The sequence below is a fragment of the Vulpes vulpes genome, chromosome 1, assembly GCF_048418805.1.
Source record: "Vulpes vulpes isolate BD-2025 chromosome 1, VulVul3, whole genome shotgun sequence".
NCBI lineage: Eukaryota > Metazoa > Chordata > Mammalia > Carnivora > Canidae > Vulpes > Vulpes vulpes.
The window spans coordinates 128,654,291-128,667,597 of NC_132780.1; the positions used below are offsets into that span (position 1 = coordinate 128,654,291).

Consider the following 13,307-nt stretch of genomic DNA (forward strand, 5'->3'; position numbering starts at 1 on the left):
TAGGCGGCGCTAAACCGCTGAGCCACCCGGCTGCCCTATTTTCACCTTTTTATGAACCTTAATACTGTTTCCCGGAGCGGCTGCACCAGTTTGCATTCCCACCAGCAGTTGTAAGAGGGTTCCCCTTTCCACTCATCCTCCTTCGCCAACATCTGTTGTTTTCAGAGTTGTTAATTTTAACCATTCTTACTGGTGTGAGGTGATATCATTGTGGTTTTGATTTGTATTTCTCTGATGCCGAGTGATACTGAGCATTTGTTCGTGTGTCTCTTAGCCATTTTTTTTTTTTTTTAAGATTTTATGTATTTGAGAGAGGGAGAGAGAGCGTGAACAGGGAGGAGAGTGGAGAAACGCAGAAGCAGACTCCTTGCTGAGCTAGGAGCTGGATGCGCGGCTCGATCCCAGGACCCTGGGATTGTGACCTGAGCCGAAGGCAGATGCTAACGGACTGAGCCACCCAGGCGCCTTTTGTATGTCTTCAGAGAAGTGTCTGTTCATGTCTCCTGCCCATTTCATGTCTGGATTTTTTCTTTTTTGGGTGTTGAGTTTGATAAGTTCTTTACAGATTTTGAATACTAGCCCTTTATCTGATAATGTCATTGGTGATTATCTTCTTCCATTCTGTAAGTTGCCTTTTAGTTTTGTTGACTGTTTCCTTGCCTTGCAAAGTCTTTTATATTGATGAAGTCCCAGGATAGTTCATTTCTGCTTTTGTTTCCCTTGCCTCTGAAGATGTGTCTAGCAAGACACTGCTGCAGCTGGGGTCAAAAAGGCTGGGATTTTGATCAATTCCTGTCTCATATTTAGGTCTTTCATTCATTTTGAATTTATTTTTGTGTATGGCGTGAGTGGTCCAGTTTCCTTCTGCATGTGGCTGTCCAGTTTTCCCAATATCATTTGTTGAGGAGACTTTTTTCCGTTGTATATTCTTTCCTGCTTTGTTGAAGATTAGTTGACCATAGAGTTGAGGGTCCATTTCTGGGCACTCCATTCTGTTCCATTGATTTATGTGTCTGGTTTTTGTGCCAGTGCTATACAGGCTTGATGATTACAGCTTTGTAGTAGAGCTTGAAGTCCGGAATTGTGATGCTTCCAGCTTTGGTTTTCTTTTTCAACATTCTTTTGGCTATTTGGGGTCTTTTCTGGTTCCACACAAATTGTAGGATTGTTTGTTTCAGCTCTGTGAAAAATGCTGGTGGTATTTTTATAGGGATTGCATTGAGTGTGTAGATTGCTTTGGATAGTATAGACATTTTAACGGTATTTGTTCTTCTAATCCACAAGCATAGAATGTTTTTTCATTTCATTGTGTCTTCCTCAATTTTTTTCATAAATGTTCTGTAGTTTTCAGAGTACATATCTCTTACAAACTCTTTGGTTAGGTTTATTCCTGGGTATGTTACGGTTTTTGGTACAATTGAGAATAGGATTGATTCCTTGATCTCTCTTTCTGCTGCTTCATTGTTAGTCCGTGAGAGTGCAACAGACTTCTGTGCATTGATTTGATATCCTGCCACCTTGCTGAATTTTCCTGAATCAGTTCTAGCAATTTTTTGCTGAAATCCTTTGGGTTTTCCACACAGAGTATCATGTCATCTGTGAAGAGTGAGAATTTGACTTCTTTGCCGATTTGAATGCCTTTTATTTCTTTTTGCTGTCTGACTGCTGAGGCTTGGACTTCTAGTACTATGCTGAATAACAGAGAGAGTGGACATCCCTGTCATATTCCTGATCTTAGGGGAAAAAGCTCTCAGGTTTTTCCCTTGAGGAGCATATTCGCGGTGGTCTTTTGTGTATGGCTTTTATGATGAAGTATATTCCATCTATCCCTATGTTGTGGAGTTTTTTTGTTTTTGTTTTTTTTTTAATCAAGAAAGGGTGATGTACTTTATCGAATGCTTTCTCTGCATCTATTGAGAGGATCGTATGGTCCTTTTATTAATGTGGTGTATCACATTAGTTGATTTGCAGATGTTAAACCATCCCTGCAACCCAGGAATAAATCCCACTTGGTTGTGGTGAATAATCCCTTTAATGTACTGTTGGATCCTGTTAGCTAGTATCTTGGTGAGAAGTTCTGCATCTGTGTTCATGAGAGGTATTGGTCTGTAATTCTTTTTTTAGTGGGGTCTTTGTCTAGTTTTGGGATCAACAAAATAACTGGCCTCCTAGAATGAGTTTGGAAGTTTCCTTTCCAGATCTATTTTTTGGAATGTTTCAGAAGAATAGGTATTAAGTCTTCTTTATTTTTATTTTTTATTTTTTAAATTTTTTAAATTTATGATAGTCACAGAGAGAGAGAGAGAGAGAGGCAGAGACACAGGCAGAGGGAGAAGCAGGCTTCATGCACCGGGAGCCCGATGTGGGACTCGATCCCGGGACTCCAGGATCGCGCCCTGGGCCAAAGGCAGGCGCCAAACCGCTGCGCCACCCAGGGATCCCTAAGTCTTCTTTAAATGTTGGGTAAATTACCCCTGGGAAGCCATCTGCCCCGGATTCTTGTTTGTTGGGTGATTTTTGATTACTGATTCAATTTTTTGTGATTATGGGTGTGTTCAGGTTTCGTATTTCTTCCTGTTTCAGTTTTGGTAGTTTTTAGGAATTTGTCTGTTTCTTATAGATTGCCTAATTTGTTGACATAATTGCTCATAATATTCTCTTGTGGTAGTTTGTATTTCTTTGGTGATGGTTGTGATCTCTCCTCTTTCATTCATGATTTTATTTATTTGGATCCTTTCTCTTTTCTTTTTTATAAATATGGCAAGGGATTTATCAGTCTTGTTAACTCTTTTAAAAAACCAGCTCCTAGTTTTGTTGATCTGTTCTACTGTTTTTTGTTGTTGTTGTTTTTATCATTGACATCTGGTCTAATCTTTATTATTTCTCTTCTGCTAGGTTTAGGCTTTATTTGCTGTTCTTTTTCCAGCTTTTCTTGGGTGTGAGGCTAGTTTGTGTATTTGAGATTTTTCTTGTTTCTTGAGAAAGGCTTGTATTGCTATATCCTTCTCTCATAGGGACGCCTTTGCTGCCTCGCAAAGGCTTTGAACTGCTGTGTTTCATTTGCTCCCATATATTTTTAAATTCTTCTTTAATTTCTTGGTTGACCCATTCTTTCTTTAGTAGGATGTTCTTTAGCCTCCATATATTTGTGGTCCTTGCAAATTTTTTCTTGTGATTGACTTCAAGTTTCATAACATTGTGGTCTGAAAATATGTGTGGTATGATCTCAGTCTTTTGTATTGGTTGAGTCCTGATTTGTGACCTAGTAAGTGGTCTATTCTGGAGACTGTTCTATGTGCACTTGAGGAGAATATGTATTCTGGTGCTTTGGGATGAAATGTTCTGAATATACCTGCTAATAAGTCCATCAGGTCCAGTGTGTCATAATAAGGAAATAAGGAAATTTCCTTAATCAAATAAGGAAAGCACTTATTTCCTTGTTCTGCTGCTTAGATGATTTGTCCATTGCTGTGAGTAGGGTTAAAGTCCTCTACTATTTTATTATCAATGAATTTCTCTAATTTTGTTATTAATTGATTTATGTACTTGGTTGCTTCTAAATTAGGGCATACATATTTGCAATTATTGGATTTTTTTTTTTTAAGATTTTGTTTATCCATTCACAAGAGACACAGAAGGAGAAAGAGAGAGGCAGAGACACAGGCAGAGGGAGAAGCAGGCTCCCTGCAAGGAGCCCGATATGGGACTCGATCCCAGGACCGCAGGATTACGCCCTGGACCAAAGGCAGATGCTAAACTGCTGAGCCACTCAGGGATCCCCAGCAATTATTGGATCTAATTGGATAGACCTTTTATTATGACATTAGTTTCCTCCTTCATCTCTTATTACAGTCTTTGTTTTAAAATGTAGTTTATCTAATATAAGGGTGGCTACTTTAGCTTTCTTTTGATGTTCATTAGAATGATAAATGGTTCTCCATCCCCTCACTTTCAATCTGGAGCTGTCTTTGGGTCAAAAAATGGGTCTCGTAAGCAGCATATCGATGGGTCTTGTTTTTTTTTTTTTTTTTTTTTTAAATCCATTTTGATACCCTGTATCTTTTGATTGGAGCATTTAGTCCATTTACATTCAAAGTACTTATTGAAAGATAAGAATTTAGTGCCATTGTATTAAATGTTATGTCACTATTTCTGTAGAGTGTATCTGTTCCTTTCTGGTCTTTGTACTTTTGGCCTCTCTTTCCACTCAAAGGGTCTTTAATATTTCTTACAGGGCTGGTATAGTGTAGACAAGTTCCTTTAGTTTTTGTTTGTCTTGGAAACTCTTTATCTTTCCTTCTATTCTGAATGAAGACTTGCTGGATAAAGTATTCTTGGCTGCATATTTTTCCCATTCAGCTTGTTGAATATCATGCCAGTATATGGTCTGGTCTTCTAGGTCTCTGTGAATAGGTCTGCTGTCAGCCTTGTGTTTCTACCCTTTTAGGTTTAGGACCTCTTGTCCTGAACTGCTTTCAGGATTTTCTCTTCATATCTTTGTAATTTGCAAGTTTCACTAATATGTGGAGGTAGTTGACCTATTTTTGTTGATTTTGAGGGGAATTCGTTGTGCCTCTTGAGTTGAATGCCTCTTTCCTTACTCAGATTAGGGATGTTCTCAGCTGTAATTGGCTCAAGTAAACTTTCTACCCTCTTCTCCCATTCTTTAGGACCCCTATAAATACAGATATTATTTCGCTTTTTGGAATCGCTGAGTTCTCTACGTCTGCCTTCGTGATCTAATAGTTTTCTTTCCCTCTTCTTTTCAGCTTCATTATGTTCCATAATTTTATTTTCTGTATCATGGCTTTGTTCATCCTCATTTTTATGGCCTCCACTTGGAACTGCATCTTGGCTATAGCATTTTTAATTTTGGACTGACTAGATTTTACTTCTTTTATCTGTATAGTAAGGGATTTTCTAGTGTCTTCTGTGCTTTTTTCAAGTCCAGCTAGTATCTTTGTATAGTTGCTTTAGATTTTTTTTTTAAAGATTTTATTTATTTATTCATGAAAGACATGGATTGAGAGAGAGAGAGGCAGAGACACAGGCAGAGGGAGAAGCAGGCTCCATGCAGGGAGCCCAAGGTGGGACTCGATCCCGGGACTCCAGGATCAGGCCCTGGGCTGAAGGCAGTGCTAAACTGCTGAGCCACCCGGGCTGCCCTGTTTTAGATTTTAGTTCAGATCTCTTAGTTATTTTCATTTTGATTAAATATCTGGCTGTGACTACTACTTCCTATTCTTTCTTTTGGGGTGAATTTCTCCGTCTTGTCATCATCTGTCCAGAAAAGAAAAAAAAGAAAAAAGACAAAAACTTCAGAAAGTGTTTCTGGTGTATGCTGTGTGTACTCTGCTGTTGTGTTTTCACTGCCCTTTCCAATCAGTCTGTTCTCTTTGGAGTTCATTCTTGTTTATAGTGGGGAGTGTTTGGATCTCTGACTTGGTGTGCTTTGGTCTGTTTATTGATTTGAAAAGAAAATTAAAAAAAAAAAAAGCCTGATCCAAGACTAGAAAAGGAACAAAAATGGAAACAAAAACTATAACCCTGTTTCCAAAGAATAAGAAGGAAAGAAGGGGAAAAAAGTAAGGAAAGAAGAAAAGAGACAAAAAATAAGACTGATCCGAAAAAATAAGGGAAGGAAATGAACAAACCAACAAATGAACAAAGATTGTAAGCAAGCCTCATAGCAAAACAAAAAAAAAAGAGAGAGAGAAAAGAAAAAGAAAAAAAAGAAATAGAAAAATAAAAAAATTTTAAAAATTAAGAGGGGAAATAAAAGAAGCAAGCCTGATCTTATTTCCACCAGAAGCTGATGTTTGGGAGCACTTTTTTTTTTTTTTTTGTTTGTTTTTTTGGGGGAGCACTTTTTAATCAGTAGACTTGGTCCATGAGGGTGGCGGGGGCGGGGGGGGTAGGGGGTTGTGTTGCTCTTCTGAGGGGAGCCTGCTGGCGCTGTCTCACTAGCTGACTTGCCTTTTTAAAAATTCCCCTGCCAAGTGCAGGGGGATGGGATTTCGTATTGAGGGCTCCAGCCTCCTGGGGGGTGCGGTTTCTCTCTGAAGTCTGCCTAAGCTGGTGGGGGGGTGGGTAGATGGAGGCAGAACAATATGGTGTCACCCCACCCTCTTGTTCCTGGGGAAGGGAACTCCTGGCCATCCCTACTCAGGAGGCCTCTCAGAAAAGCAAATATTCTCCTGTGTCCCAGGCTTTGTCCTACTGTGCAGATTATTTTCTTTTTCTTTTTCTTTTTTTTTAAATTTTTTAAATTTATTTTTTATTTTTTATTTTTTAGATTATTTTCTTAATCCTTAGATCATATTCCTTCTTGTTCAGGATAGTTGGATGTTATCTAGCCGTGTTCAGGGAAAAGGCAAGCTCAGGCTCCCTCTACTCCGCCATCTTAACTCCCTTGCGCTCCATATACTTTTGAATTCTTTTCTGTTAGGAGACAAGACTCCTTGGATAATAGACTGAGTGTTTTTGCTACTGCAAGAATCTTCTGTGGTATTGTGTGTGTGTGTGCGCGCGTGTGTAAATAGTCTCTAAAACAGGTTGTAGAAGCAAAACAAGTTTTTCTCTTTGCTTTGTCTTTATTCCACTTCTAACCTCTGCTTCCCATCTTTCATAGGTTGCTCGCACTTTAATTTTGTTTATATTTTGCTCTACTTATATTAATGATCTAGTAGTGCTCATTTATTCCTTGGGTACTGACTTTTTTTCCTTTTTTTTTAACTGAAGATAGCCATATATATATATATAATATATATATATAAAAGTAGAACCAGTGAATTGAATTTTATGAAGTAATATGCTGGATATTTTCCTTTCAGATTCTGGAAGAAGCAACTGAAGAGGAAACAGCACTTCATAATCGAATTATGCCCACTGTGGTTCGTCCTGCAAAACAGCTGCTTCCTGCATCCACACCTGCAGGAAACCAAGAAATGGTGCGAAATCATGTTAAGTTGGATAATACTGTTGATGCTCATGTTTAGTCCTCACTTTTTGAAATGTTGCTAGAAGATGAAATCACATGTCCTTTTTTTAACTCATGTAGATACGAATATTTTAACTGCATTTATCCCAAACTACCTTGTGTATTGTAGACACTCTGTGTAAAACACTGAGATTCAATTATCTTTTTTTAGATTTTTATTTATTTATTCATGAGACACACACAGGGAGAGGCAGAGGTATAGTTAGAGGGAGAAGCAGTCGATGTCCGTCTGTCTATCCCCCGTCCCTGTGCCCCTTGTCCCGTGTTGTCCCCCGTCCTCCACTCCCCCGGCCACCCCGCCACCCCCTGTAAGGAACCAGATGCTGGACTTGATCTGGGACTCTGGGGACTCCAGGATCATGAGCCAAGACAGACGGCAGACGCTCAACCTTTGAGCCACCTAGGCGCCTGGGATTTAATTCTCATTATCATTACTTTTCCTTCCATTTATGGAGCAACTTAGTGCTTTGTGAATACATGGTGATTAATCCTTTTAAATTGCATCTTTTTCTCAGGATTTAGTAAAAAGAATATGTGAAAGGTTTTATTTTATTTGTTAAAGATTTTATTTATTTATTTGAGAGAGAGCAAGAGAGCACAAGCAGGGAGAGTGAGAGGGGGAAGCAGGCTGCCTGCTGAGATCCTGATGCAGGGCTCCATCCCAGAACCCCAGGATCATGACACCAGCTGAAGGCAGGTGCTTAACTGACTGAGCCACCCATGTGTCCTGAAAGGCTTTATTTTTAGGTGAATTTCAAATTATGTTCCTACTTAGTTTATTTTAGTACTTAATATGTTAATGATAGGAAAATATTTGAAAATATTCAAGAATATATATTTTTTAAATGCTAGGAAGTTAGAGAAGCAGTGTTGAAATTGACTTTGAAATAATGGAAGCTCCTTGCTATTTTTAAAATGTCTTGAGGATGTATCAAGTTTTGTTTTTCTTTTAACTCGAGTATGTTAACAGACCTAATCTATATACTATTTTTTTATTCTTTTTGCTTTGTTTTATTTTTAGGAGCTGTTTGAACTTCCAGTAAGTAAAGAATGTTAACTTGTTACCTAAGTATACATGCTTTAATTCTAAAAAAAATAGTAAATGCTTTGTGCATCTTTTGAAATTACATAGGCTATTTATGAGATAGGAATTGTTCGCCAGTTCCCATTTTCTTCTGCTTTGCAACGTATGAGTGTGGTTGCAAGGGTGCTAGGGGATAAGAAGATGGATGCCTACATGAAAGGAGCACCTGAGGTCATTGCCAGTCTTTGTAAACCTGAAACAGGTAAGGAAGCAACTAGGCTTTGAGTAAAATTCTTACATTTGTATGTACTTGTATTTGCAATTTTAACAATGACATTTACTTTTTCCTTTTTAAAAGTTCCTGTTGATTTTGAAAAAGTTTTAGAAGATTACACTAAACAGGGCTTCCGTGTGATTGCTCTTGCACACAGAAAATTAGAGTCAAAACTGACATGGCATAAAGTACAGAATATTAGCAGGTAAGGTTGATGAATGGGTTTTCTGCAGTTTTTCCAGTAATGTTTTCCATATAGAAATTTCTGTATGTTGCAAGTATTTGTTAAATATTTATGAAATATATACAACTATACCTAATGCGGTGTTTTGTTTTAGGTGTTTGAGATACAAGCACAACTCTTCAGAATTCTTCTCAGTTTGTTTGTTAAATATTTATTTAGTGCCTACTATGTGTCAGGCATGTTCTAGGAATAGAACTATGTTTTCAAATATAAACATAATTCTCTTATAGTTTGTTTTTCCCAAATAATCTACTTGGTTTTGCCCAGAGGTTGGAACCAAGTACTATTTTGGTCAGAATATATTGAGTCACAATAACCGTACCAGTCCCCCCTTTCTGGAACAACTCCCAAAGGTCGAATGACATTTCACATCATCACATTTCCTTTTTTCCAGTTTTTCCCTTTCTCTTCCACGGTGTCTCCAGAGAGCTTTTTAACATTCAGATCTGGGGATCCCTGGGTGGCTCAGCGGTTTAGCGCCTGCCTTTGGCCCAGGGTGCGATCCTGGAGTCCTGGGATGGAGCCCCACATCGGGCTCCCGGCATGGAGCCTGCTTCTCCCTCCTGTGCTCTGCCTCTCTCTCTCTCTTTATGTCTATCATGAATGAATGAATGAATGATGAAAAGGAATGAATGAATGAATGAATAAATAAATAAATCTTTTAAAAGAAACCATTCAGATATAATACCACGTCCTACCTAATATTCTCGTAAATGGCTTCCCATCATGTAGTGGAAGGGTTCACCATCAGGGATATGCGTCAGGAAAGAAACAAAACAAAACGCATAACACTTCATTTGAAAAGAAAGAGAAAGTGTTAGAAGAAATAATCAGAAAGAGACATACAAATGGCCAATGAACACATGAAAATGGTAGTATACTTTATTTAGTTCTTTGGAGAATTACAAGATAAAACCACAGTGAGATATCACTTCTTTCCTGAGGTTGGTGAAGTTGAAAAGATTGATAATACCAAGTGTTAGTGAAGGCTTGAGAAAATTTTAATGACATACAGCTACTACACTATTGTAGATTCATAATGAACATGTGTAATACCTATCAAAATTTAAATTTGCTTATACGGTTTGACCCAGCAAGTGCAATTCTGGGAATCCAGCTTAAAGAGCTATTTCTACAAGTGTATAAGGTTCAGGTTGAAATAGTGTCAATAACATAACGAATAGGGCAGTGGCTAAATTATGGACTGTTAACACTTCTATTAATTACAGTTTTTCTTGCTATGTGAAAGTGAAGTGTTCTTGTGAAGCTGTTCCTAAGCCAAAATGCCTTAAAGTGAAGAAACAGTTACTATTAATTTACGTGGACAAAATTTTGAGTATTTCCGGACTCCAAAAATAACCTCTCTTAAGCTTTTCTGATACCTTAGGACACATCCATCCATCCATCCTTCCTTCCTTCCTTCCTCCCTCCCTCCCTCCCTCCCTCCCTCCCTCCCTTCCTCCCTCCCTTCCTTCCTTCCTTCCTTCCTTCCTTCCTTTTTGCTTACCATATCTCTTTTTTTTTAATTGGAGTTCAATTTGCCAACATTTAGCATAACACCCAGTGTTCATCCCGCTGTGCCCCCCTCAGTGCCCATTACCCAGTCACCCCCCCCACCTCACTTTCCACTACCCCTTGTTCATTTCCCAGAGTTAGGTGTCTCTCATGTTTTGCCACCTCCTCACTGATATTTATTTTCACTCATTTTCTCTCTTTTCCCTTTCCCTTTATTCCCTTTCACTAATTTTTATATTCCCCAAATGAATGAGACCATATAATGTTTGTCCTTTCTGATTGACTTATTTCACTCAGCATAATACCCTCCAGTTCCATCCACATCGAAGCAAGTGGTGGGTATTTGTCATTTGTAATGGCTGAGGAATTTCCATTGTGTACATAGACCACAGCTTCTTTATCCATTTTTCTTTCGATGGACACTGAGGTTCCTTCCACAGTGTGGCTATTGTGGACATTGCTGCTATAAACATCGGAGTGCAGGTGTCCTGGCATTTGACTGCATCTGTATCTTCGGGGTAAATCAGGACACATCTTTCTGATGCAGGCACAGAATAAGTCAGGATAGAACAAGATGTTCACAGACACTGTTCAAAGCTGTGTGGTGGCTCTATGTTGAGATACTGATTGTAATTCCCAGGGAAGGAGCTGGGAGCGCCATTCTCACTGCTCAGGAGTGCATTGCTTCTGAAATGATCCACTGCAAAACATTCTAAATGCTAAGTTTGCCTTTTGCCCTTTCTTTCTTGAAAGCAAAAAATCCTGTTCAATTTCTTTCAGTTAGTGAAAACAAGTATTAATATAGGTCTTTCATAAAAGTAAAGTGACCTAATGGAAGCTTTTGGAAAGTGGGAGATAGATACCTGTATTTTCAGGCACACTAAGTGAAAAGAATTAGGGCAGTGTTCAGAGTACAGTCTTGTTTTTCTGAATGAGAACTGAAGGAGTGGAATGGATAGCCCAATAGCTAAAAGGAAAAACTATGTTCAGAATTCTATTAACACAATATTTGGGGGATGTGGTTTAAGCATGAACATTTAAAGAAAAAAAAAAGCAATAGCCAGATGATCTGATGGATATGCTTGTTTGGGAGGTACACATGTAAAATACTCTGTTCTGATTCTTGTGAAGGGGCACATTAGGCTCTTTCTCTGCAGCTTTACCTTTTGCCATTTTCCCCCTTAAAGTCTAACTACTGATTTTCTTTAGTGCTTGAGCTTCTCCTATTCAGATCTCCTTTCATGCCCTTGAGTAGGCTATTCCTTCTCTGCACAGAACTTTCTCTACTCCCCTTCTTCCACATCTTTCAACCAAGACCTTCTCTGTCTTTCCATTCTATCTTACAGGGGCAAGTTTTGGCATTTCTCTCACAGCTTGAACCTTTATATCTTCAGTAGAATATTATTTTATTCAGTCATTAGGGGACAAAGTTTCCATGACCTGTGTCATTCATTGGAGAGTTAGGAAAACAGTAGCAGCCAAAAAACTAGCAGATCATGGGAAAATGGCTACATTGCTTAGACCCTAGAGTTTCATACTGGTACAGCTTTGTTCCCTGAAATGCATTTTTAGAGTTCAAGATTTATTTCTACTATCAACCACCAGTAGTGTCATTTGTATTGTTTCTAAACGTTTTTTAAGAGCACAACTTTTTTTTTTTTTTAAAGATTTCATTTATTTTTGTAAGAAAGAGAGAGAGGGAGAAGCACAAGCCGGGGGAAGGGCAGAGGGACAGGGAGAAGCAGACTCCTCGCCGAGCAGGGAGCCTCATGTGATTTGGGGCTTGATCTCAGGGACCCTGAGATCATGACCTGAGCCAAAGGCAGACAGCTTAACTAACTGAGCCTGCAGTCCCCCCCCCCCCCCAACTGTTCTTTAATACCTTTACCGTCCATAGTTATAAATTATATTTCAAAGGTTGTTTTTAGAGCTGTGTATTTAAAGTGCCTTTATTGAATTTTGCGTCAAAAAGCCACTTGGGGGCAGCCCCGGTGCAGCGGTTTAGCTCTGCCAGCAGCCCTAGGCGGGATCCTGGAGACCCTGGATTGAGTCCCACATCGGGCTCCCTGCATGGAGCCTGCTTCTCCCTCTGCCTGTGTCTCTGCTTCTCATTCTCTCTCTGTGTCTCTATGAATAAATAAATAAATTAAAAAAGAAAAAAAACGGTTGGGACGCTTAAGTGTGGCTCAGTGATTGAGCATCTGCCTTTGACTCAGGGTGTGATCCCAGAGTTCTGGGATCAAGTCCCGCATCAGGCTTCCTGCATGGAGCCTGCTTCTCCCTCTGCCTGTGTCTCTGCCTTTCTCTCTATATCTCGCATGAATAAATAAATAAAATCTTTAAAAAAAACTTTAGAAAAAGAATACAGTCATCTCCATGATATTTTTGTTTGCACCTCTCTTTTTAAAAGACTATTTATTTATTTGAATGAGAGAGAGAGGATGGACAGAGGGAGAGAATCCCAAGCAGAATCTCCACTAAGTGCCAGGGTTCGATCTCACAACGCTGAGATCATGACTTGAGTCGAATTAAAGAGTTGGATGCTCGACCAGCTGAGCCTCTGAGCCTCTGCATGCATCTCTTTGCTGGCACGTTTGTTTTCCCACAAAAACGCCATGAGTAGAGATCGTACCTTTTCATCTTTGACTTCCCAATGACTAGTAGAACTACTTGTGCAGAGTAGATAACTCAACTTTTGAAGGAATAGCCTCTTAATAGCTATTGAATATTAATAAATATTTTAAGAGCCCCATCTCTGGGACCCATTGTAGATCTTATTGTCAGACTGCTAAATAGTTTTTGTATCATACTTCCAAGATTGAGAATTTGATTATGAGTCCTTTATTTTTTTTTATATTTTTTTATGAGTCCTTTAAAATTCATCAAAGGCTTGATAGTGAATTCACTGTAACTGTATTGAATGTGCTGTGGTCAAGGTTTTCCTTTTCTTGCTAATATTTATGTTAGGGTACACTGTGGGGGGCAGTAAAGCATAGACTTATTTATGCTTCCTCATTTTGTGGGTAGAATACAGGTGAACATTTGTTAGTACTACAGATGTTTAGTGTCTTACAAAGATGGCATTTCCAAATTATCCTTATTTCTCACATTTCAAAGGGTAAAATTTTATTTTACAATATAACTCTTGGGAATTATTTTTACAGTTGCAATATTTATGAATACTGAACGCAAACACATTTATGGTTTATGGTTATTCAACATATAAAATGTTTCAATTTGTAAATTACGG

At 38.7% G+C, this 13,307-nt stretch overlaps 1 protein-coding gene across 7 annotated transcripts in view; it reads left to right on the forward strand.

The window, feature by feature from the left end:
* The window catches only part of ATP13A3 (ATPase 13A3), a 96,302-nt gene that overhangs the window by 52,482 nt on the left and 30,513 nt on the right, over positions 1-13,307 (forward strand). For all 7 annotated transcript variants that reach the window (XM_072726695.1, XM_072726701.1, XM_072726688.1 and 4 more), the window contains 4 exons: positions 6,834-6,950; positions 8,022-8,039; positions 8,133-8,286; positions 8,383-8,503. In XM_072726695.1, coding sequence (XP_072582796.1) covers positions 6,834-6,950; positions 8,022-8,039; positions 8,133-8,286; positions 8,383-8,503 — 410 coding nt within the window. The remainder of the gene's footprint in view (positions 1-6,833; positions 6,951-8,021; positions 8,040-8,132; positions 8,287-8,382; positions 8,504-13,307) is intronic.